Here is a 27432-nt window from a genome sequence, read left to right as displayed (position 1 = left end):
TGCGAAAAACTTGCATTGTAACCAATATGGTCCATGATTCACCTGACTCTGAGGTGTTTTTGAATGCAAGCAGACCTCATGCAGATGTTTTTCTCTTGTCACAACTGATTGACAGAATCATCACTCAACACATGCAATTACTGCCTTTGTAACCACACTCAACAATGATTTCACACCTGTCCGCCAGTGAGAGCTCTGTAAGTCAGCTGGATCACAGGTTAGCACACCTGAGCCAGTTGTAAAAGTGTTGAGTGACGGGTCCAATGTTTTCACAACCATAGCATCTGGTTCACTAATAGCATCTGCATCCCTCTCGTCTGTCTGCATGTTTAGATCTTTTCATCATCTCGCAGTGACTCACGAAATAATTGCTGCTCTTATGCATGTAACTCATAACAGTTGTGTGCTGAGTGTCATAGACAGTGTTTTTACAACCGTAACATCTGGTTTGAGGGTTCTAACGCTATTGTTTTTGCACAGTGCATGGGTCATTTAAGTCAGCAAACAAAACAATGCACAAAAACAACAATAAAAACAACTATAAACCTTCAGCTGTTTGTTCAGTTCAATTTGATTGATTCTTTTTTTTTGTCAGACAATGAAATCCCACCTCTTTTTAAAAGTTCTTTACCTGTTTTCTTTCAGGTTGGTTTAAAGAGGGCTATCATTGTCTCTGGTGTTTGATGTTTATATGATGCCAATCTCTCAGTTCAAAGTCATGATTCAGTGCCCATGATGAATTCAACAGACAAAACACATGGCAAATTGTGCCAAGAGTCAAGTAGATTAAGTTAAATATGGACTGTGGCCAAAATAAACATTATCAGTCATATTTAGTAGTTTCTTTAACCATTAGGCATCACCAAACAGGTACTGATTGATTCAGTTAGGGACACTCAAAAAAGAAAATAATTTTGCGTAATTAATTTGATGTATACTTATTTATAGAGAAGACTATTGCTGTCATTACCATCACACCAAGCAATTTTTCAGACAAAGTTTTTTTTTAAGGTTTATGGTGGAAATGAAAGTGATAAAATAGATCATAAGTGAACACATCTGCCAGGACAGCAGATAGACTTTTTTTTTTTTTTTTTTTTTTTATTCATGAAATGAAATGAAAACACAGCTGCTTTTACTTGATTTAACACAAAAATAATTTTGTTGGTATCAATTATTTTATTTAGGTTGATTCAGCAATATTATAGCCTATATTTTTTACTTTAATATTATTTATATTATTGTATAGTTTTTGTCATTACCGCGAACCAGTCAGATCATTTCATTAGACGTCACTGTAATAACAACAATCCATCACACATGTATGAGATGTATAATATAGACTTAAGTTTAATCTTACAATATTATAGGTAAAAGTCCCTAAGTAAAGACTCACCCTGTTCATTATAGACAGAGACAGTGTGCGCTTATTTTGAGTAAACAGACTTTTACTTCAAGGTTTATTTGTGTAAATGATAAAAAATCTCACCATTGCCGAAACGATGTCTGTCATCTTGAATGGCAACTCCAAAGACACTTACTGAAGGTGCGCAGCGCTCTTCGCCAAATATCCTGCGCGCTTCCAAATGACAGAAAGAAAAGCCTATTCAATATTTCCTCTTCTTTGAAAAATCCAACTCTCTGCCTACAGTTGATGATCAAAATGAAAACAAGTGAAACAATCAGACCAAAATAATTAATTTCCAAAGGAATTAAACAAGTCTTGGGGCTCTTTGGTGACTGAAAGGCGCTGTCCTGTCGCTCTTGGCCAGCGGCGACTCCGCTGTGCTGTGGAATGCGCAACAGCTGGAACTGAGCCGTTCGCTGATGTGCGCGTGCGCATTGGAGCCCCCGGCGCGTGCAGTTTGTTGACACAAGGGATAAAACATACATCTGTCATTAAAAAAGCAGCAGTTTGAAATTAATCAGAGATTATCGATAGAATGTTATTAACACAAATGTATATGATTTCATGTTTTCTGTTTAATGTATTAATACGTTGTCGTTAACACTCACTACGAACCCCAAACCTGCACATGCCCTCTGACCATTATTCAGTAGGCTACTACTACTACTACTACACACACATACACACGATTATGTGGTTTACTGGGACTCTCAGTTTTTATACTGTACAAACTGTATATTCTACACTTTTTTTTTTTACATTGCTTTAACTCATCAAAATAAGTTATTTTGCAACTTTTTTCTAAAGATTCAACTCGTTTTTTAGTTCAGTCTAATGTAATTTAAGTTTAAATAACTTAAACATTTAAGTACAAGTTGATTGATTTTTAAAAAATATATATATACAGTGTATATCCCCCTACACTAACCCTACTCCTAAACCTGTCCACACCGAAAATAAACTAAGTAAAATTCAAGTTTTTGCACGAATATTTTTAAAGTAAATTTCACATGCAGATTTTTAAAGATAATTTCACATATGGAATCAAGTAAACTCTACTTAACTAAGTTAAGTGAAAGTAAAAAAATAAAAAAATAATTTTAACTTGGCTAGTAAAAGGTTGAGTAATATCTATGTAGTTTAAGTTTCCTTTGCTATATATTTCACTCAAACGATATAACATTGAATTAAACCACACTGCTAAAGTATATGCTTTACTTAGAAATATCTAAAAAATTAATACAATAGATATTGTGTGAGACACCATATCTACTATATCAGAAATTTTGCTATCTGAACGCAGAGACCTCAATCCTTGGTAGACAATACACAATGACGGTATCATTTGATGGATTGTTTTTGTGTTTGAATGTGTCATTTTGAGTAGAAAATGAACTCCAAATGTCACAAAACGGCAAGTTACTAATCCTAACATCAAAAGCAATGATAAAACAGTGTAAATACAGCTGGAAAATCAGTGAAAAATCAACCTCATAAATTATTCAAGGCCCAGTGCATTATGGGAACATCAGGATCAGAAATCTTTTGTAATTTTACTTAATTTTATAACGTTGATATTTACGCTTTCATTTCTACAATTAATTTCTGAATTGAGTACTAATATAGAATTTACTTCGTTTTTTTTTTATTCTTGCCTGAACTAACTTTTTCATGTTAATTACATTGTTTTTTTCTGTAGTATTTACTTGACCACAAAATCATTTTTATCAGTGCATCACAGAAAACTTTTCTGCATTTAAAAAAACCAAACAAAAAACAAAACACTTAGTATGTTATATCAGGAAGTGTCCTCATAAACCATGTTTACGTGGTAATACCCAAGTCATTATACACATTTGTGTCCTCATAAACCATATTTCGTGTAGTGAAAATACATTAGAGTTAATTACAGCTGTCAACTCAAAATATCCACTGAGTATGTTAACTCTAACATACAGAGTCTACAATGTGTGTCATACATTCTCACCCACCGTCGTTCACACCCTACACCCAATTTGTGATTAGCGGTCACGTGTGGCTGAATTCTTTGGTAAACAGGATGCTCCAGCGCACACTCATCCACGCTTTTCTTATCTCAGAAATGAGACCTTTTTACTAAATAAATAAGCAAGCTCTCCACGTGAAGGTTGTCTGCAATGGTAGAATAATAAGTGCTTGGAATCACCTGCTCTATGCATGTATATTTTCCTAAAACTCCATCAAACAATCTATCATTACTCTTTACAGTCCCCGAATGAGCTGGACAAACAGAGGGAACGGAGAACTGGATGACCTTTGGTCAGTTCACAGATGGCCAGTGTTGCCCATAGCTTCCCTTCACCATGGAGCCCAGGAGAACCCTCAAACAAAAAGGCAGAAGCTACGAGTGTTAAGTGAGTTAGAGAAAACATTGCAGCATGTTGTCCACCGTAGCAGTCGTTACCCACAAGGCCACAGTGGCGTGTAATTACACTGTAGTTAGTGTCCCTTTACTTAAGTTACTGCATTGCTGCCGACATGAAAAAAAACAACCCCTGACATTCTTTCATGATCTGGAATGAAATAAAGAGGGAGTGAAGAAAGGGAGAGCCCAGAGTGTGAAACAAAGGATGGAGAGAAAGAATTTTGTTTGTCAAGGTCTTAAAAAGACCACTGGTGCACACTTTCATGGAAAGAACAAAGAATCTCATAGTTTGAAAATGTAGCTGGCCAGGTCACCATGTCTTGAGCTTCTCAAATATTTGGCATGATGTTTTTTAAGGCTTGGAATTACACATCAAATCATTGATATAGAAGGGTCCAAAAGTCTGACCACTAAAATTCACGTATTCAAAATCTAAATTTTGGAACATTTAAAAGAAAGAAATTCGTACAAATGAAGTTTCCAAAAGGGCAAATGGGGGTTTTCACCATGATGCCATAGAAGAACCATTTTTGGTTCCTCAAAGATCCTTTCAGTGAACAATAATTTGAAGATCACTTTAATAATCTAAAGAACCGTTTCCATGGATGTTAAAGGTTCTTCATGGAACCATGGGCCGGTTTCACAAAGATAGACTTTGACTATGGCTTAGATATAGTAGATAGTCAGACTTCAGATAGACATCTAAATCAGACCATTGCAAAAAGCACTTAAGACTCTGACTATCTTAAAGGGATACTCCACTTTTTTTGGAAATAGGCTCATTTTACAACTCCCCCAGAGTTAAACAGTTGAGTTTTACCGTTTTCGAATCCATTCAGCCAATCTCCGGGTCTGGCGGTACCACTTTTAGCATAGCTTAGCATAGATCATTGAATCGGACAAGACCATTAGCATCTCTCTCAAAAAAATGACCAAAGACCAAAAGAAACTTTGCTGCCGTACCATGAGTCCAGCAGGCGTAATGATATTTGACTTTCTTTTTTTTATTGGACTGCCAAAGATTAAGACATTTTATTTCCAAGATAATAACCGGACCCCGACGACATGTGATGAGGTCATGTGATAATGTAACATGCATATGTTTGAAGCTTTTATCATAGCAATAAGACCCAAGAAGCCGTGGTTTATAGAGACACGACACGGAGAGGAGTGCCTAAAACCCCCTTAGCTGTTCTAAATTCACTGTAAAGCCTGGTTTCACAGGGCTTATTGCTTTTAAAAAAGGGTTAGTCAATAAAAATACTTATTTTAATGAGGTCACAGCCAGGTTTGGAGAGTCATTTACAACGGCTTCAAACGCAGCCCAACCGATCAGAATCAAGGATCTGTTTTATAATGTGCTATAATGCCTAAAATTTGTCATTTTGAATAGCGGTGCCATAGAAGAATCATTTTGGCTTCCCCAAAGAGCATTTCAGTAAATAACTCTTAAAGGAAGCATGTTTTCATAGGGTGAAGAACAATTTAGTAATCTAAGAACCTTGCAATGGAAAGGATCCATCAATGTCAACAAAGAACTTTTAAAGGGATACTCCACTTTTTTTGGAAATAGGCTCATTTTACAACTCCCCCAGAGTTAAACAGTTGAGGCGTCATATCATTACGCCTGCTGGACTCATGGTACTACAGCAAAGTTTCTTGATTATTACGCAGGAATGAGAGTATAGTTCCTAGCCATATCAGCCTAGAAAATCGCAACTTTACATTTTCCGTCGGCCTTAGTACACGATGTAACTACAGAAGAGTCACGTTTTAAATAGGAAAAATATCGAAACTCTTTGGTCATTTTTTTGAGAGAGATGCTAATGGTCTTGTCCGGTTCAATGATCTATGCTAAGCTATGCTAAAAGTGGTACCGCCTGACCAGGAGATCGGCTGAATGGATTCGAGAACGGTAAAACTCAACTGTTTAACTCTGGGGGAGTTGTAAAATGAGCCTATTTCCAAAAAAAGTGGAGTATCCCTTTAAGTAGGACTACACTGCAATGCATTCTGGGTAAAATGAGACACTTTTCAAAACAAAAAACATGGTGGATCGAGTAAGCACATTCAACCGCTCAGTACAGTTTTCCCCAGCGGAAAAAATATGTGTTTGTTGAAGGAGCAGAGGTGTCAAGTAACGAAGTACAAATACAAAGAGAGAGAATTAATTGCATTTTTTTTCCTTACATTACTTTTACTTTTATACTTTAAGTAGTTTTGAAACAAGTACTTTTATACTTTTACTTGAGTTGATACTTCAACTTCTACAGAAGTCTTTTTAAACCCTAGTATCTATACTTCTACCTGAGTAATGAATGTGAATACTTTTGACACCTCTGTGAAGGAGTATAACAGTCACAAGGACATTTTACTTGGGAAATTTAGCAGAGAATGTAGTAACAAGAAGAAATGTTTAAATTATGAGCCATTTTCCCTTTTCTTTTGGCTGTTTGTAATGTAACTGATTTTATTGCTGGTTGCCAAGGTAACATAGAGTCTTAGACCTAAGTTAGCCTGGGGGTAAGGTGTCTAATTTTTTTGGTCTAAATGAAGTCAGTCTTTATTTTTGTGAAACAGTCTAACTTCCATTAGACTAGTCTATGAGCAAATTTTAGACTTGCCTAACACACCGGTCTAAAATAGCTTTGTGAAACTGGCCCCATAGAAAAAGAACTTATGTTTTCAAGAGTGTATGATGTAAAATAAATAAGAAATATGGAGTATTCTGCACTTTTTCTAGGAAATTGAAATTGATCATGTGACTTCTTTGTACAGACAGTCAGATGTTCTTGCTTCAACTAAGCTCATTATTCTCTTTGGGACATCTCAAATCATCCTGGAGAACATGATCATCAGATGTTACGCAAACCTATGTGTTATTTCAGTTCAGAGACATTGATTGTAACTCTAATGATTGTTACGCTGATAATATAATTTGTGATGAAATTACAAAGAAGTAAATGCATAAGTATTTGCACTTGTAGATGTTTAGACCATGGTATGTCTTCTGATTCAAAACTGGACTGCATTTTATAAATATCCAAACTGAAAAACTCAAGGGGAAACATTCCCTTTGCGATAACGGCGGCGAACAAAAACTGATTTTAAAGCCAAAGAGAACGAGAGCAGCTGTGCTGATTAGATCTGTCTCCGCTTTCTTTCTCTCTTCCTAAATACCTCCATGCTTTGAGCACATAATTGTTCCTTCATTGGATTCAAATGCTCTGTGTGGACTTGCTCACATGGTCCTGATCATTATCTGATGTCCTTCCCATCCCATAGTCCACTGGAATGTGGACATGGTCACAGGGAAGCGCAGGTGTGGAAGAACCTCTTGCAAAAAAATAAACTGAGATTAACTAAAGATGATTACACCTAATTCTCATTAAAACATTTTTTTTATAAGATTTTCAGCATTTCATTTAAAGGGCTATTTGGGTCAGTCTCACAAAGCCTGTCATGCTTACTTAACAATAAAATCAAAAATATATTTTTATATTTATAATGTCACAATGGGAAAAAAATTTGATTTAAAAATATAAATAAATGTTTGTACGAATAAAAGGTTATTTATTGGTCAAATTCCCTTCTCAAAACTTTAATGAGAAATAAAATTATAAATGATTATCCATCATCATGTCAGTATTTATTATAGTGCCAAATTTCAGAGAGAAATCAAGGCAAATTATAAGATGTAACAGAATCTATTTATTGGTAAAAATGGCTTTTTTTTCACAACTTTAATGAGAATTTTTTTTATATATTAATACAATTATTATCCATCATGGCAGTATTTGTTATAGTGACAAATTTCTGAGCATATCGAGGCAATTATATATATAAAAAATTTGTACCAACAAGAATTTATTGGTAAAAAAACACACACCATATTTTCATAACTTTAATGAGAAAAAATAATGATGTATTAATTCAATTCTAAATTGTTATTCATCAAAGCCGTATTTATAGTGCCACATTTCTGAGAAAATTGAGGCAACAGAAAATACAAAAACTCTTTATTTTTGTTCTTCACCAGCTGTAAAAGAAAAGTGGTTCCTGTCGTGACCATGGTCCACATCTTCCACTGTTAAACCACTCTAAGTGCTGAGATCATACAGAACACAGGATGCTTTCTTTTTCATGATGCATCATAAAACTCAATGAGCCTGCTTGATCTTGCCCTGATGTGATTTCATATATTTTTATATGACAGAATAAACATTTAATATTTATTCAAATGCATTCTAAAATATGAATCATAATTACACAAAAAAAAAATTCAATGCATAAAGTATGTGAACGTGATGTTGCGGTAAAATGATCAGACTAATGACACTTAAAGCTCTGTTGAATGAAATATAAAAAATGGCCAGTTTAGAGCTTATTTGGTGCATGCAGTGACCTCCATGTGATCCCAGTTCTTCGTGGTCAGTACAACTCCAGTCTTTGCGGTGGTCAAAGAAAATGTCACGTGCCTGACTGATCTTGAAGGAGGAGGTTATTTAAACTAATGACAGTGCTTGCAAAGTCCACAAGTTCTACGAAGTCTGAAGTGATGATATTGACCCCATCTATGCCTGGCTTTTGCGCCCCCACCCACGTCATTATGGTTGGAAGGTTCCTGTGACAGACACAACAGAAGTGCATGTAAGAACAGATGGGTAGGATGCATTGAATAATGCATATTCTAATAACATGCTGATTAATAGTGCTCATACACAAATTAAGCCTGCATTTACACTCATTTTCCACTATCTCTTTAATGAAAGACTGAAAATAGTATACTGTATGTACACTACCTTTCAAAAGTTTGGAGTCGGGAAGATTTTTTTGTTGTTGTTGAAAGAAATTAATACTTTTACCCAGCAAGAATGCATTTAATTGATAAAAGGTGACGAAATGTATAATATTACAATATATTTCTCTTTCAAATAAATGCTGTTCTTTTGAACTTTCTTCATCAAAGAATTAATTTAGATTTGTTTTTCTACAGTTTCCACAAAGCAGCACAACTGTTTTCAACAAAAATGTTTCTTGAGCACCAAATCAGAATATTAGAATGATTTCTGAAGGATCATGCGGCCAAAGAATGCTGAAAATTCAGCTTTGCCATCATAAATTATATTTGAAAATATATTACGAATAGAGAACAGTTATTTTAAATTGTAAAAATATTTTGCAATTACCGTTTTTACTGCATTTTTGATCGAATAAATTCAGCCCTGGTAAGCATTAGAGACTTCTTTCAAAACACACTTTCAAGGTTGTATATGTGTAGGTTCGCATAAATACTATATGCAATGTTTAATCAACATGACAAAACCGCACTCGTCTACATGGAAGTAGTTGAAGTAGTTTTAGCAATCACAGAGTTAGGTCAGCTCAGACTAGAAATAAACTTCCCAAGCACCACAGCCATCTACAGCAGCAGCCAGGACAAAACCAGGAAATGGGAAGCTCAGGCTGTGTTTTTCCTGGAATAATAAACAATCCAACATCCACACTCAGGCAGATTTAAACAGCTTCCTCCGGGGTCGGCTGTCTCACTAGGATTTCCTCTAAGACGCAGCACGAGGCTCCATACTTCTGTGTTGGTCAGTATATGTGCCACTATGTCATATTAAATCAGACAGCCTAAATTCATGTAGGCTATGTTCAAAATAGTATACAAAATGTAGTCTGAATACTATATGTACTGTATATTAGGAATGCATTGATCAAAAGCCAGCACTACATTTCAAGGGGCCTTGGAATTTTTTATGAAGGGCCCCCTTCAGCCAGGGTCCAATAAGTAGGCTGGGACCTTAGCGGACCCCCTCATTGTGATGACAGATTATGTTTGTGCTCAGAAAGGTTCCTCACTCTGGTCCTCCTGACACTTACCAAATATGGGGCTGCCACCTAGTGGATCATTTTAAAATTATTCCAACATTTATTGTTTATTCCAATATGTGCGTGAGTGTGTGTGTGTGTATCATAGATATACAATTATAATTTTTGTTTAAAAAAAACGAGTTGAGGTTTTAGTAATTTTGTTGTGTGTTTTTGTCATTTTTATTAGTTTTTGTTTTTAAACATGTTTGAAATTTATAGGTTTTATTAAGTTTTAGTTGATTTAGTTTTAGTTATTTTAGGGTGTGTTCACACTTGGCATGTTTGGTTTAATTAAAACGAACCCTGGAGCGATTGCTTGGTTCATTTGAATAAACAAACTCTGTGCGGTTCGATTTAAATACGAACATGACACGGAACAAAGACAAGACGTGATGTTACAAGATGCGACCCTAAAAAGGACAAAATGCAAAAAAAAAATTGTCATAGGAGCTACGTTGCCCATTACAGTTCGGTACAGGCATCAGAAACGCTGTTTCCTTGCTGCAGATCTTTTCTTTTGTGTGCAACGGAGGAATTCCTAGCACTGCTTTGACTCCTTTACACATTTTATAAACTCAAGATCTCAGCTGGTAAAAATACCATCATACATACGCACATACAACGAGTGCATTTATCCCAGAACACAGCATTGTTTAAGATGTTCGTTAAGTTCCGTCGCAAAACATTTATATATATATATTTTTTTTGTATCTTTAGGTTCGGTGTTAAAAATGACAGTGTGAACACTAATCGAACTAGGACTAAATGTATTGTTTTCTGTTTTGGTCCAGACCAGAAGAACCAAGAGAACCAAATTAAAAGTGTGAACACATCCTAAATAATTCAGCTTAAAAATGTTTCCTAAACTTTACTACTCACCTCTCCACCAGGTAGTTTCTTAGCCCCCGCACCAGGCCCCTGGCAATGGTCTTGACACGTGGGGTTAAAATGGCCTGAGATACATGAAAGCTGCCGTATTTGGCTCGTTCTCCCAGCGTGGTCTCCAGGAACTGGATGAGCTTGGTAGCGTCTGTGGTATTGGCCCAGGGAGCGGGGATTTTACTACCAGGCCACATCACAGGGCAGCCCTCAGCAGATGGATGATGGTAGAACACTAGGACCTGTGAAACCAAACACAAATGAGTGAGCCATTATTCTGTAGTCAAAATAACATGATGGGCTCTAATGATGATAATGCTAATATTATTAGTGGTGCTTCCAAAAGGCTCATATTTGAGCTTAGTGAACAATCTGTATTAAAGTATTAAACCTTGGTGCATACCTCAAGGAGAGGTACGACCAACGGACCAAAAAAATCTCATAGACTTACATTGAAGTAGGGATTTAAGCCTTATCTAGGAACCAGAGTTAGAGACTTGATGCTGGATTCTAGCAAGTGAACACTTAGTAAACACCCAAAACACCATAGAAACCACTTGTTAAAACCACTCAAAAAACCTCCTCAATCATATAGAAACCATCCACAACATCCAATAGACCAGTGTTTCTTAACCTTTTTTATTGTCCACAACAATATCCGATGGCTCCATGACTTTTCCAGTTTTGTGTGATTTACTGGATAAGGACTAAAGATTATAAAAAAAAAAATGTTTTATGCATTTTCAACTAGGGTTGGGAATCGTAAGACATTTTCCGGTTCCGGTTCCCATTCAATACAAATTATTAAAGGGTAACTAAACCCTAAACCAACTTTTTTTAGATAATGATCTGTAAGAATGGGGCTTTATTAGTGCTTTTCATTGATTCAAGTAATTTTTTTGACATTTGTGTTTAAAGTATTTTAATTTTACTAAATATGGTGTAAAAACGTCTGAGTGATGCCCTCTTCAGGTTGAACAGTGGCTACTGCAGTTGAATTTTCCTATTGGAAGTTGTGGTACACTCTGATGTCAGAGTGTACCAGCTAACCACGCCCCTGCCTGCAGAGAGATACGTCTCAGATGCACGCCCCCTCTCCACTGGGCTCTGCCTACTTTTCCAGCATTTTTCAAATATTGCCAGTGGGTGGAGTCAGGCTCTGACCAGGGGTTTAGTTACCCTTTAAAACAACTAATAAAAAATAAAAAATAGTAGTAAGGGGAAAATGCACAATCCTTTTTGTGTTTATTTCTTATACTTGTCAAATGAGTTTAACAGACTGGTAATGTCAACAAACTCAACATATTATTTAGCAATTTTTGCAAAAAAAATTAATTTTTCTGAAGGAAAATAAATATTTCTGCATTCTCTAGGATAATTTGGGACCTCTCCTATAGCTTATTGTATCTCCAGCAGTGGAGAATACCCTCTCAGAAGGGATAGACTATGCTTGAACACACATGTAAGATCCAGACAGGTGAAACATAATATTTCGATTTGAATGATTGATTCATAAAGACTTCACTTCATTACTGGATGAATCAGCGCTCTAGCAGTTAAATAAACAGAACTGCATGCGTCTTGCGGAAGAACATTGTAGCCGGAGCTACTTCTTTGTGTTTATTTCTATGACGCGTGTGAGTCACTCAGGCACTGTGCTACTCCGCAGCGGTGCCGGTGTAAGGTAGTCCGAGTATAAACGCTTATTACAGGCTTACCGTAGTGATTCAGGATAAGACAAAAACACGGTTTGAAAAAAGGCATTCATGATGTACTCGCTCATTATATACATTTAGTAAATTCTGAAGCGAATTTTCGTTATTTGAAGCGACTTTCAAAAGGTGATTTACTCTGTTTTGGTTGCTACCGTAGACATCAGTGTTTATTCTCGAACTATAAACTTTTATTTCAGTACTTCTGTGATCATTTGAATATTTGTAACACCGAAATACCGATACTGTGTTGTTGAAAAGATTGTGAAAGTAAAGCTGTTTCAACTGCTCTCTCAGCGACAGCGCAAACAGATTTGAATGTTCCAGTGTGAAGTTTTTGTCATTTAGGAATAATAGACTAGGTCGATTTTCAGATAATGTGACACCCTTGGGCATTTAGTAAAAGTTGGCAAACAGACTTTTCTAAGGGTATTTTTTCTGCTGAATCCATTTTTGCTGCCAAGCTGTATCTGTCAGTAGAGCGCAAACTTCAAGATGACCTCTAAAATGTCAGGAAATTCTATATTTATAAACTTTACATCATGCACGACATCAATTAACGATCGAGAAAGTTTATTTAGGTGGGAATTAAGATACTTGTATGTGACAATGATAATTGCATTATTTCTCATTGTAGTCATGAAAATATCTGTTTTTCTCCTTATTTCAAATGGACAAACAGAATATCTAAAATGCGAGAGTCATTTGTTTGGAGTCACATGCATTCTATTGTCTTTGGATCAAAGTGTGTGAATTGAGTTCAGAGTTATCCAAGAGGTTTTTTTATTCTACTTTCTACTTTCTATTACTTTCTGCAGTTATTTCCACACATCGTATTTTTCATCAGAATTCATTTTTATATCCAAAGAGCGACATGAACCAACACAAAATATTTCCAGTTGTGGAATTGTACCCATGAAGTTGGTCAGATTATAAGATCACCAATTATGGAAGCTGTGTGTAGTTTGAAGCCTGACCGGTCAATGTCATTGAATACTTGCATTATATGCCAAGAATCCAAGAAAGATAAGCTATACAATGCGACAGAACAGGGCCTTTTGACACTAAAAGCAGCTGCACAAAGTAGAGGCAAGCTTCACGATCCTCAACACAGAGAAGCAATTGACAGAGTGCTTCTTGTCCAGAACACAGAACAGCACGTGGTCTGGCACCGCTTGTGCTATGCGTTCGCGGTATCCCCATCCAGAGCGCTGGTCTCTGCATGCGTGGATAATCAACGAATAACCATTGCTTTGCCAGAAGGGGTCGTGAACACGATCACGCAGTCTAGAGCTCCTTCTACGAGAAGACTCTACGCGTCTAAATGGTCAGTGTTCTCCAAATGGTGCGCTACAAAGAGCCTGGACCCACGCACATGTGGGGTTTCGTGGGTGCTCTCCTTCCTTCTAGAGCTGTTGGACAAGGGCAGGTCCCCTTCCACGCTCAAAGTTTGCGTTGCGGCTATTGCAGCGTTTGCAGAGTCGACGCACGGCCGCGCGATAGGAAGTAACGAGCTCATCATCCGCTTCCTTAGAGGAGCCAGGAGGATGAACCCACCGCGACCCCCTTTGGTTCCTATTTGGGATCTTACTTTGGTCCTAGAGGCCCTGAAAGCATTTCCCTTTGAACCGTTAGAATCCGTGGACCTAAAATACCTTTCGCTCAAGACCGTTTTTCTGATAGCTCTGTCATCAGTAAAACGCGTGGGGGATCTACACACACTATCCGTTAGCCCCGCGTGTCTCGAGTTTGGACCAAATGACTCTAAAGTCATCCTCAAACCGAGACATGGCTATGTCCCCAAAGTGATTGGCACTCCCTTCAGAGCGCAGTTCATCTCCCTATCGGCTCTGCCAGCATCCGATAGCGAGGGCGGTGAAAACCTCCTATGCCCCGTCAGGGCGCTGAGAGTTTACATCACACGCTCCGCCGCCTTCAGGCGTTCTGAGCAGCTCTTTGTTTCGTTTGGTGGGCGCAACAGAGCCTGTCCAGATGGATAGTGGACGCTATCGCAGCAGCTTATGCGTCAAAACACCTGCAGTGCCCTATGGGCATCAGGGCCCATTCCACTAGAGGCATGGCCTCGTTGTGGGCTTGGTCCAGCGGGATTTCTATTCATGACACTCCCCCTCTACATTTGTTAAGTTCATTTAAGATATAGGCCTTTTGCTGCCACCAGCATGATGTTGATGTTCTTACATGGACATACTCAAATACACAAAATTACAAGTCAGTGTTTACCAGAAATATTGTAAGACAGAATGACTAACTTGTTCTGACTATTCTGTTTGTTTCCTTTACTCAATAAATGCTATAGCACAATAAAAACAGTTTATCTTTGAGCCAGTGCTGAGAAATTTGCTTATTTTGGCGTATGAGGTGGTCATCTTGGATTTTGCACTCTACTGAGTTTCATGTAAGAGATACAGCTTGGCAAACAGCAAAAATGGATTCAGCATAAAAAATACCCCTACAACAGTCTATTTGCCAACTTTTACTCAAAAATGCCTGAGGATTTTTATTTAGGCACATTTTTGTGATTTCAACCTGGTCTATAAGATCGCGTGGGTGTTTGAATCGAGATCGTCTCTCTCTCTCTCTCTCTCTCTCTCTCTCTCTCTCAAAACGTATATGAGTAGCGCGAGTGCTTTCATTACTATTTTAATATTCATGAGGTGAGTGTGAGACGCCGCTATTAAAAGCTCCCAGCACTTCGCCCACACATCGGCCCAGAACCGTTTTTGGAACCGAAACTTAAGAATGTCGCACGGTTCTGGTTATTTTTAAAAAAACACTACCGGTTCTGGATATGAACCGGTTTTCGGTTCCCAAAACTATTTTCAACCCAATAAAATGTTTAAAATAAAATAAATGATAATCGTTATAAAAATACCCATGAAGTTCTAAGATTTTATTTTCCTAAATGAGACTATGACGTTTATGGCGGAGAAATGCAACCTCCGGAGGACGCAGCCTTCGAAATGAGACGCAGCTAAATACTCCGAAATCGCATACTTCCCTACTACATAGTAGGCGAAAAACAGTATGTGACAAAATAAGTAGGCTATGTCCGAGTTCACCATACTCATAAAAGAGCAGGCAAAAAGTACCCGGCTGACCTACTTCTTCCGGCGAGATTCTAAAGTGTGTATACAATGGACACTTAACTATCCCATGAGGCCACGGGAGAGGATTTATGATTAGAGGTGAAACGACGTAACTGACGCTGTTAGGTCACATGATAATGACAGCATGGCGAATGTAGTGCGTCCGGATTACATTCATACTATATAGAACATACTTTTTAGCTGTCGTGAAGTAATTACTAATTCAAAATAAGTACCTACTCAAGAGAGTATGTGATTTTTGGATGCAGTCACCATTTGATAGCGTGCAAACAAAGGTGGTGGACACATATAGAAAGGTTAATCTTTGTCCAGCGTCTGCACTATTTTTCTCCAGAAGTTATGACCGATACAAATGTCTTTCAATTCTTTTAAACTAAAGTTTCGTCTATCTCATAACCACCTCACACAAGTGCTTGTCAATGCGAGTGTCTGTTATGTTTGCAGTCTCTGGTATTTTGTTGTTGTTGTTCCGTCTCTTTAGTTTAATTTTCTACTGTGAAACAATGACCTAAGCCAAATTCTGTGTGCATTTGCGACCGCAGTTACAAAAATCGTGTGGCGAGCGTACTGTGGTGACAATTATAAACAGAAGTAACAGCTTCCTTATATAGGCCTATCCATGTTTTTCAAGACTGTGGGAATCTGGGTTCTTCGAAGAAAAATAAAATGAGAGGATGAATTAAAATAAGAAATAGATTTTGGCTTATTCTAAAAAGATTTTGGCTTATTCTAATGCTTGTTTTTTAACAATTTAATTTCAAGTGATACTGAAGAAGTTTTGAGGTTTGCTGAGGCTCCCTAGTTGAGAACCACTTCCTTTACATGGAACTGTTACTACTGCACAGGCAGACACCACTCACATTTTGAATTCATACTTGAATATGTAACCAGCAACTCTGCCAGAATATTTAAGATCTTGGTTCATCACCTTTTTTGTTACTAGCAGAATCAGAATCAGTTATGTCCACAAAGACTAACATGAGAATCTGCTAATCTGAATGTGTTCACAAATAGCATAGTGCTTGCAGGGGATGCGAGTGTCCAGTTTTTGCCATTGGTACACCTGTCCTCCTCCATCAGAGTGGAAGTGAGACGTTAATCCGACAGTGATTAGGGTCAGAACACAGCAGGAATAGCTGACCCTTTGGTGCAGCACACCACAGACACACAAAGAGTCGGCACGTCAGCACTAGTTCACACACAAGTTGCTGTCAAAACAGTCTGAACTGCAAGTTTAGTATTACAGTAAAATGCAAACCCACACAATTTCCTCTTGTTTCCATAGTCATTAGTTAATGCATTCATGACCTCTAGACTAGATTACTAATGCATTACTAGGTGGTTGTCCTTCATCCTCAATAAACAAGCTGCAATTAGTCCAAAATGCAGCTGCTAGAGTTCTTACTAGGTAAAGAAAAAATGATCATTACACCAAACTTACACTGGCTCTTAAACTCTGGAATAGCCTTAACGGATTCAGCCTATTGTGAAGACTTCAGATGATCATAACACCTTTAAAGAGACGGCGACAACTCCTGCAAAGACTTCAGATGACGCAAACTCTGAATCAACATGCACCAATGCTACAATTTTCTATATGTCATAATCATTTAACAAACAAATATTCATCACTTCAATGAGCTCATTGTTTCTGCCTTAAATTATTACAATGTTTAAATTAATACATTTTTAGTAGGGGTGGAACGGTACACAGAAGTCACGGTTCGGTTCATACCTCGGTTCAGACATCACGGTTCGGTACGAGTTCGGTACAATGGAGGGAAAAGCAAAACAAAAATGCAGTAGGCTTGTGCATGTCTCAGGCTGTACCACCAAAGGAAAATAAATTACTTAAGCCTTGTATTTTTTAAATAAGTTTTATTAATAAAGTAAAGGCATAGAACCAGTTTATTTGTAGTGCACTGACAATAGTTTTCTATAATTCGTTTATTAATTAAATTAATAAAAAGACCTTGAGATATGTTTGGTAATTGTAGGCTACCTGAATGAATTGAAAATGAATTTGCAACATTTCAGATTAATATATTTGTTTTCCTTCAATTTTGAATTAGCAGTAACTTTAAACACTTTGCAGTTTGAATGATGTCCTGATAAACAAAATGACGGAGTATGTTTTTATGTTTCCACTGTTCGATCGCGCCCGCGCCTCACACACACACACACACACACACACACACACACACACACACACACACACACAACTTTGCGACTTTTCGATCGCGCCCCCCTCTCTCCCTCTCTCTCTCTCTCTCTCTCTCTCTCACTCACTCACTCACACACACACAAACACACAACATATTCCAGCATTGCAATCTTTACATCACAGCCTGCTTCAGAGCTAAGGCAGGGCTACAGATTGGGTGTCCCTAAAGAACCCGCGTATCTAACAGTAGTTCCGCATTACATTAATTAATTAGCATTTTCTGTAAAGCTGTATCAGTATCATTTCTATCAGTAACAGGAAAGGCGTTCAATTTTCCATTTTTTGATTTCAAGTAATTTTAGTGAGTTTCAGTATGACTGATTGCCTAATCTGATCTTTGCTTAAAGCGTTAAAAAAAGTCAACATCCTGAACATCAACATTCTTATTAGTGTACGCCTACTGATATTATCAGTATTGTTATTGAGTACCAGTTACAAGATTTGGCTCGAGGTCATGGTGCAAAGGACCCTATAGGTTGATTTGACTCCAAACCATCCCTTTAACAGATCTTGTATCAATTAAGTAACTTTAGATTTTATAAAAAGGGGCAGGTCTTTTAAAATAACTTTAAAATACATCACTATACCATTTACAACATCAGCTTTTTGCTCATTTTAGAAAACTGTTACAAACTAAAAATGGTAATTTAATCTGGAATGCTGTTTTTCTTAAGAAATGCTGTTTTCCACGTCTGTTAATATAGTATAACATTACAGATTTTTGGCCATTGTTATTTAAAAAAAATTTTTTTTACATTCTTATGTATATTTAGGGTTTTTTTTTTTTTTTTTTTTTTTTTTTTACCACACAACAGATCTTGTATCAGTTTAGTAACTTTAGATTTGAGGAAAACAGGGCAGGTCTTGAAAAAGATCTACTTACAGTATATCACTATAATATTTACAGCTTTCTTAGCTTTAGCTTTCTACTCATTTTAGAGAATTCTGTTACAAACTCATCCATGTCCAGTTCATGTGTTATTGCTTTTTCATGAGCTAAAAGCACAAGGTTTTCCTTTTCGGAACAAGAAATCTGTGCATGTTGTGTTTTATTAGGCTACTAGAGTGTGGTAATCAAGTTCACTAATAGTTAGTAATTAGTAAATTAGTAAATAGTTCGTAATATTGCTTCTTTCAGCACCTCAAAGGTAGCGAAGTGAATGAGCTGTCTGTCTCGGAGGAAAAAAAAGAGGGGGTTGGGAAGAAAACAGAAAATAACATATCTGGAGCTGAATTGAATATCGCATCAATTTTGTGATTGGCTGTTATGTGGTGTGGGGCCAGGGTGGGCCAAGCTTCTGATTGGGAAGCTGCTTCCCCCGTGGAGCCGGGCCTGCATTTCAAGATTTTTACTTTATATAAAGCATTATTATCATCAGATATGTACAACATGAGCTCACCTGGTACTTGTTCTCCCACAGATAGTTTAGAGTGATCTCCTCCACCACGTCAAGCTTGCAGAGCTTGTGACCAAACACGTCCTTCAACATCTTGATTAGGTATTGATGATGCTCCTCGCTCATTGCATAATGATGATTAAAGTCTAAAAAAACAACCTCTTTCTTGTGCACGTTCAGAAAATGGTTAATGTCATTAAGGCCATCACGTACTTTGTGTCCAAACAGCCCATGTATAAAGTATATCTCGTGGCCTGGTTCTCCTGGTTTGGTGGACACACGCAGGTCGAAATAGCGTATTCCTCCTTCAAGCTGTTCTCTGAAGGTGAGGTTCTGAGTCATGGACCACTTCTTCATCACCTTCTTGGCAAGAAAGCGGAATATCGCAGCTAGGTGCTTCACATATGCTTTCTGGTCTGGGCCGACTGGAGCGTGCTCATCCACCCAGAAACTGAAGGAGTCATGAGACCCTAAAACATGAACACAAAGGCAGAATCAATACAAATTCAAACATTTCAATATGCATTTAAAAAAAGTAACAGTCTTGACAGTTCTGCAGTTACTTTAGCCATTATATCATGACACTATAAGTTGTTTATTAGAAAGATTTATTTAGAAAAATCAAGCTTTCAATAATCAATTGCTGATTGTTAAAAAGAAAATCACAGGAACAGGTTTGACCATTAAGACGTCCTCTAAGGAAACCCTAAAAAGGGAGACATTTACATCCTGAAAGGATTATGATGTCATAGTGACAACTATTGTTTTGTTTACATAATTTTTAATTATTTTAATAAAGGGGATTTAAAGTCTTAAAAAGAGAACATCACATATTTTTTTATTATTATGTCATTTTTACAATTATTTAATATGTCATTAATATAATTAATAATATAACACACATTAAAAGAAAGGGAATAGAAATAAATAAAAAAGTATACATTTAAATTATATATTTTATGAAAATGAATTAATGTGAAGGATCTAAGGATTCTTAATAGCAACCTGTGTGTGTGTTGCTTCAAGAAAGCAACCATTCATCTGTGATGTTTTCTTAGTTTTTTTATTTATTCATTTATTTTCTTTTTATAATCATTAATCATTTATGTGGTGGTCATTTGATTTATCATTTAATCGTTTATTCATATTATTATTAGATTTATATTATTCATAATTTAATTATTTATTCATCATTTTATATTATTCATTATCCATGTTTTAATATTTCATATTACTTATTTTTACTTCCTTGTTCTTGCAATGCTATTTTAATCTTATGGTTGTGTGGTTCAAGAAGAGGAAATTAAGTTTGCATGAGTAAGAGATAAGATAACCTCCATTTCAAGGTTTTCAACGTCACAGGACGATGCTGTGAAGCAGTATTTTTCCATTGTTTGTGATCTGATGCTGAGCATTGAAACAAACACAAGTTTATTCAATAAACTCTGCTCTTTTTGCAGAGATGGGAAGTAACTGTACTCGTTACTGTACTCAAGTAGACTTTTCAGATATTTTTACTTTACTATTTATTTTTGTGCCGACTTTTTACTTTTTACACACAAAAACAATTGGTTTCACCAACCACTCAAAACCAAAATAAATAGTGTTCCACCAATCACCGACAGGGGGTGGGTGTTGTGAGGTTTTGCGCTCGTGCACGGCTGCACGCCAAGTCGGAGAACACCCACCCCCTGTGGGTGATTGGTTGGAACACTATTTATTTTGGTTTTGAGTGGTTGGTGAAACCAATTGTTTTTGTGTGCAGATCTCAGAGCCTAGGCTGCCTACAGAGATGCGTTTTTTTTGACGGCCTGCTTATGGGGCGGGCAGCTAGCGGATTGTTAGGAAAGATTAGATGAATGTGATCATTTATGTTTGGGCCTTTTTTGGGCCTGAAATCGCTGATACAACCTTTAAGTTTCTCAGCTTGCACTCTAGTAGAATTTGTGTGGTCCAGGTAGCTTTGTATAAAAAATGGTTGTCATTCGCAAGGCTACTTTTACTTTTATTTTTATACTTTAAGTAAATTTCCAAGCCTGTACTTTGTTACTTTAACTTGAGTAAAGAAGTTAAATCAGTACTTCTACTTTTACCAAAGTATTTTTTAACACAAGTATCTGTATTTATACTTGGGTACGGGAAGTGGGTACCTTTGCCATCTCTGCTTTTTTGTCATGACTTCATCTCCTGCTTCTGCTCTTCTCTTAGCCTGGTTAAAACCAGACCATTCTCAGTAGTAACTGAGTTATGGTCTGGCAAAGCTTCATTAATAACTCATTTCCAAAGGGGCGTCACCAACGGACGTCGCTCAAATGCCTCTGGGCGCAATTGGATAGACCTAAAACCAATCAGAGCGATCGTCATCGTGTAAAGCCATATGCTGCGTCCCAATTCGCCTAAGTTACACTACGCCATAAAAGTATGTACTCTTTTTGTGAAGAAAAGGTATTTACTTTTGAATGTGTAGCAAAAAAGTAGGCAAGCTTTGGGACATACTACTTCGTCATCTTTATCGGACGGATTTGTCGCGTGCATCCTGTCACGTAAACTGCCCTGTCAATCATCTTGTCACAGTTAAAATCCTCTATTAAATCTAATTTAATTTCCTACCGTTTCGGAGAGAAATGTAAAACAAAAACAAAACACGTTCATCTGCCAGTGGGTCTTTCATGGAGACTGTCCTCATGTGTTTGCAATTTGAATATAATAATGCATTTAAAAGTTGGTGTGCTTCACCAGAGAATGTCTAATAAGGTGAGAAGTTTCACTCTCCGTACACTTCCGGCTTCTGAACTGGTTGCAGTTCCACTCTGATTCCATATGAGGGCGCTCACAGGACGAGTGCAGAATGAATGGAGGTCTATGGCGCTATACCGATCAAAATCCACTTTTCTCAGGATATAATTTTTTGTCTAGTAATTTGAATGTTGTATTCGAAAGGAGATGCAAAGAAATTACACATTGCTGGGTGTTAGATTTTTTAGAGTCAATTATTTGCTTTAAAAAGTCTTTTAAAGTGTCAATGACGTCATACACATCGTACGACCAGAGATACTGCTTTACGGCAATCCTTCAGTCACTTTGGTGCTTTCGCGCTCGGCACTTTCTTTTCTCTCGAGGCATCGACAACACAGCTGACACAGGTAAATACGCATGCTAAAAGAGTTTTTGTTTTGTTTGTTTCTGGTCCCGCTTCGGATGACACAATGCCATCAAGCGGTATCTCTGGTCGTAATCAGTCCTTCACTGACCAATCAGCGTTCATTAGCAGAATACTAGCTTGTTATGGGCAACAACAACTCAACCTGTAAGAAATCAAAAGGACTTAAGTACTCGTTCATTCAACTTTCGACCTATAACCCATGTTGAACTTGCAAAACCTACAATCAAATCTGAGATTTCTCAACGGCAATCGGGTAAAAGAGACAAATTTAGCCATCTAGCCCCATAGACTCCCATTCATTCTGCACTCATGGGCGATCGCCCCCAGTGGAACTCTGGTGGAACTACAACCAAAACTTGGTACAATAGGACTTAATAGGGAGTGGGCAGGCTCTCCGTAGACGGGCTCTGGCTTCACCAACGGACGTCGCTCAAATGACCTAAAACCAATCAGAGCGATCGTCATTGTATAAAGCCCGCCCCAACGTTTCTGATTGGTGCCGCGATTTCGACGGATTAGAAATAGGCTTGAATGAGCTCTTTGCCAGACTACTTGCAGAGCAAATCTAAATTTGCCGGAAGTTGTCTGGGTTTTCCCAGGCTACTCTTTTCTGGCTTTCCAGTCAAACTCTCAGGCTGATAGAAGACTGTTAGAGTTTTGGGTATCATACTTTTGTCATACATGTTTTGATAGGAACTAGGAAACAACCAGCAATGGGAACTTGCATTTAATCACTCTTTTAACTAAATAAATAAAGTTATACTGTGATAAGGCATTTATTAGGCTATAATTATTATTGTTTATTAAATTATTATATAGGCTTACATCTATTTGGAAAATGACCAACTTTTGAATTCGCCACTGAATTAAATATTAAAGGAAAATAATACCTTGTTTCACTTTTGAATTCATTTTAGTATTTAATTTAAATGAAATGTCAAAGGTCAGAGAGGTTCTCTCACCAGGAACCGCCAGGTGCTTGAGGGGCATTGATGTGAGGGCAGGGCACAGGGAGCCCATCCAGTCGGCGTTGGAGGTGCTGCCTTTGGGTCGTGTCTTCATTTCCTCTAGTAAAGTGTTTCGGCGCTAGCATGTACGATGCCAATTCAACACCGATCCAGGCCAAGCTAATCCAGCAAACATCGTTACTCCTCGCGAAATCATTACAGTCAATCGGCATCAACGCGCGATTTAAATCAAGATAACAATGATTTACTCATTATACTAACATCAATATGTGAGGCAAACTGCAGATGGAGAGCGAGCTGTTCTACTAAGTTAATCTTCTTAAACTGAAATTACAATCCTTATCCTCATCCCTGCTTCCCTGCTGGCGTTAAAACGTCTCGGTCAGGGCTGATTACCCCCGCCCTCTCTCTCCCCATTAGACAGGTAACAGATGGGACACTTCACCTCCAGTACTGCAAGTGGATATAGCTTGTAATGTTTGAAGGGCATGGACACTTTTGACTTACTGACCCCACCAATGAGTGTGATCCATTTCAGCATTTGTTGCAGTGAAGAGCTGAAATTGGAGACTTGCTATTGTACTACCACGGAAATTAAATGCTTAAAAGCACTTGAGGTAGTGGTTTTGATTTCCAAGTAACTGAAATATTTTTAATCACTTAAAAAGATTAGCTCAGTGACACTTTCTGAAAGTAACATTTGCGCAATGCGGTTGTTGTCAACAAGACGTGAGTGCAATAAGTGCATTCACTCAATAGATTCGTCTCCAAGTCGACCGAAGCAAATAATTTTTTTTCCTTTCACTGTTGAACATGACATTATTAAGTTACAGTAAATGATTAAGAGATAAACATAAATAGCCAAAGCCTTCAGCACTTCAAAGGGAGAACTTAAAAGGATAGTTCACCCAAAAATGTCAATTCTATCATCAAAAGAAGATATTTTGAAGAATGTCGATAGCCAAACAGTTGATGGGCCCCATTGATTTCCATATTATTATTTTTTTCCATACTATGGAAGTCAATGGTGCCCCACAACTATTTGGTTACCAACATTTTTCAAAATATCTTCGTCTGTGTTCAGCAGATGAAATTCATATAGGTTTGGAATTGGAACAAATTGAGTTTGGTGAACTATCCGTTTAAAGTTGCAGTATGTAATATTGAGAGCTAGGGGTTGAAGTGGGTACCAGTCCAAATTCAAAATATTGGAGTATGTGGTCTCTGCCGAACAAAAGTGGGCGTTTCTACATTTGTGGGTGTTTTCAAACTGGTTGGTGTTTATAACACAAGCAATGAAAATTATGCCTTTTACCCGACCCCACCCCTAAACCCCCCTTACTGTGACGTGGGCAAATCAGGTAACTCGGTCGAAAACGCCCTTCTGTTTATGGCCTCGCCACTGATCATCTAGTAACACATATACTACTGTCCTGCAGAGACCTATACTTAAAATATTCGGAGAGTCATTTCCCCCATGAAGGACAGTCCAGGTAAATTGGCAGTGCATGGGCGGAATCTTACAGACCAAAACAAACAGACAGTCCGATGCGGAACACACATTTCAAAGTATTGGTTAGCATTGTTTTTCAGAGAAACGAGTATTGGCGCTTTTCCACTACACAGTACCAGCTCGCCTCGCCTCGGCTTCGTTTGGTTTTCCACTGTGTAAAAGTTGTACCTGTACCTGCTTCCAGGTACTTTTTTTCGTACTTCCGGTGAGCAATATTTTTTTTTCCCAGGATGGTAGGGGAAGACTCATGAATATTCATTAGGGAAGTCATCCCTGATTGGTCTTAACCCCAGTGACGGGTAGGTTTAGGGGCTGGGTTAGGGGTAGGTCATCAGACCCCCAGTGGCTGGTAGGTTTAGGGGTGGGGTTAGGGGTAGGTCATCAGACCAATCAGGGATGACTTCCCTAATGAATATTCATGAGTCTTCCCCTACCATCCTGGGGAAAAAAATATCGCGTCTGGTGGTTCTAAAATGTGACGTGAAAACACGACAGACTGCTGATTGCTCAGAGAGAATCGTCACTATTCACTGCGTCATCATTACACGCGCCAGATAGCGTATCCTGAATAAAAACAGCAAAAGCAAAACAAAAAAACATCCAAAAACAGCATACACTCGATTTCCTCCATTGTCCTGTGTGTGTGGGTAGCGGGTGCCTCGCGTAGAAGATTAACCCCTCATTTACACTGCACACATCTGCGGCGCATTGCGGCTGCGACACGGCTACCGGAGCTGATCGCGCCCATTCTAGTCAATGCTTGTGTTTACACCGGCCGCGACGCGGCGCGTTTCAGAAGCTTCCCAGAAACGGCTCTCCGCGCCGCTTCGCTAAATATAGGCGCCTAGTCTATTTTTGACGGACGCGCGTCCAAGTCGCACCGGAAATACAAAATAAAAGTAAAAAAACACTGTCAATTTCAAAATTAACACCATGTGCAGACTCCCGATTGTATTGCACACCAATATATCCTTGGTAGAAAGCATAGACTGTAAGGTAGAAAATCAAAATCAAGAAAAATCACGTCGGACAGGCAAATCACGTGGTCTCGCGCATCCAGTCGCTCCGCTTCTGAAATGCTCCTGGTGTGAGTTGGCACCGCGTGGAGGACGGAATAAAACCTTGTCGCAGACGTAACGCACCGCACACGTGTGCAGTGTAAATGAGGGGTAACGGTACGTTCACACGGGGCGTCAGCGTCAACGCTTCCCATTGACTTTGAATGGGTGACGTCAAGCGTTGCCGAAAAGAATTGTGGATCCGTCGGCGGCGCTTCACTGGCGTTGCTCGCGGCAGAAGTTGAGAATTTTTCAACTTCTGCCGCGAGCAACGCCAGTGAAGTGCCGCAGACGGAAGCGTCAGCCAAACAGGATCGCTCTATGCAAATACAGTAGCCAGGCGGCAGCCAATCACGGCAATGAAGCTTGTTGTTGAGTTCCTGTCTAATTTCATTGGCTGACGCTGGTCACGGCAGTTCATGCGGCGTCGCTATGACGACCAGGTACTATTGTGGAGGTATCCGCAATGGAACGGAGCGAAAAGCGAGCCGAGCCGAGTTGGTACTGGTAATGGAAAAGCGCCATATGTGAACTTACTAGCATGTTTCCTAAATATCTGCAAACATATGGTATTTGTATGCTTTAGTAGGCTACTGTCAAAAAATTACATACAGCACCTTCAAGTGAACCAGAACGTCTACATTAATAGGATACATTTGAAAACGGCGTTTAAGTTTATAAACGCTCTCCGTCCACACTATAGCGTTTTCAGGCATTTTCGGATTTTCGGATGAGAATTTTTTTTAAAACGCCTGAAAACGCTAAATTCACCTTACTGCGCATGCGTAAAACCCCACAAAAGATTACTGATATGATTCAGATGGAAAAATAAATAATGAAGTTATCGCGCATTTTTTTCTGACAGGATAATTTTATTTAGGCTAGTAAAATATCTCACCATTCACTGATGCGGTCCAGGTCGCACGCAGTCACCATATGTTTGGTCTAAAACGCAAAGTGCTCTCGTGCACTGCCGCAGGACAGCAAATGTGACACCACTGTGATATGAAGAGTGTGCAATGTAGAATATTTTTAGCAACAGTGTGAAAGTGAATAGCACGTAACAGGCACAAACATGAATATAAAACGGAGAAAAATATATATTTTACTCTCCGGTTTGGCCTTCCGTCCACACTGAGATAGCGTTTTTATTAATGAAAACGCTCCAAAGTGGATACATTTGAAAACGCCGTTTTCAAGTAAATTTAGTCATGTGACGCATATTGTAGCCTACAAATAGATATTCATGTTTATACCAGTATTGTGCCTGTTATTCACTTTCACACTGTTGCTAAAAATATTCTACATTGCACACTTCATATTACAATCCTGCAAAGATGACAGAATTTACTCACATTTGCTGTCCTGCGGCAATGTATATGGGGATGTATATAGGCCTAAACTGCGATTGAAAACAAAAGCTACGTCACATAATCATGTGACTGAAAACTTCCCAGATAGCAGCATACTGGAATGACTGGAATCCACGCAGATGTGGCCCGGATCTGGGCCTTTGTTGAGATGTTTGAAAACTACCCTAAAGCAAATTTTTGAAGTGAACATTTTAAATATGCATCCAAATACATATACTGTAGTATATGCAGCTATATCCTACACTGTATATTCTATATGTTTAAATACACAATATTCTCTTATCTCTATAAGATAAAGACAATTTCATGTAAGTTAAATTAAAAGAGG

At 38.1% G+C, this 27432-nt stretch overlaps 2 protein-coding genes across 5 annotated transcripts in view; both read right to left on the bottom strand.

The window, feature by feature from the left end:
- The window catches only part of phldb2b (pleckstrin homology-like domain, family B, member 2b), a 51965-nt gene extending 50134 nt beyond the window's left edge, over window positions 1-1831 (bottom strand). For all 4 annotated transcript variants that reach the window (XM_084398515.1, XM_084398517.1, XM_084398516.1 and 1 more), the window contains exon 1: window positions 1490-1831. In XM_084398515.1, coding sequence (XP_084254641.1) covers window positions 1490-1513 — 24 coding nt within the window. In that variant the 5' untranslated portion in view covers window positions 1514-1831. The remainder of the gene's footprint in view (window positions 1-1489) is intronic.
- A 5983-nt stretch (window positions 1832-7814) lies between these two features.
- Window positions 7815-27210, bottom strand: plcxd2 (phosphatidylinositol-specific phospholipase C, X domain containing 2). The gene is made up of 6 exons (XM_084398218.1): window positions 27087-27210; window positions 26630-26729; window positions 23155-23319; window positions 19033-19499; window positions 10569-10810; window positions 7815-8436 (listed from the first exon to the last, which is right to left on the bottom strand). Exons 3-6 carry the CDS (start codon window positions 23252-23254, stop codon window positions 8283-8285), a joined length of 963 nt encoding a protein of 320 aa, XP_084254344.1. The 5' UTR covers window positions 23255-23319; window positions 26630-26729; window positions 27087-27210; the 3' UTR covers window positions 7815-8282.
- Between the last annotated feature and the right edge of the window lie 222 nt (window positions 27211-27432).

The sequence above is a fragment of the Rutilus rutilus genome, assembly GCF_951802725.1.
Source record: "Rutilus rutilus genome assembly, chromosome: 24".
NCBI lineage: Eukaryota > Metazoa > Chordata > Actinopteri > Cypriniformes > Leuciscidae > Rutilus > Rutilus rutilus.
The sequence above is the reverse complement of the archived record's forward strand: the minus strand, read 5'-3'. Positions and strand labels throughout refer to the sequence as shown.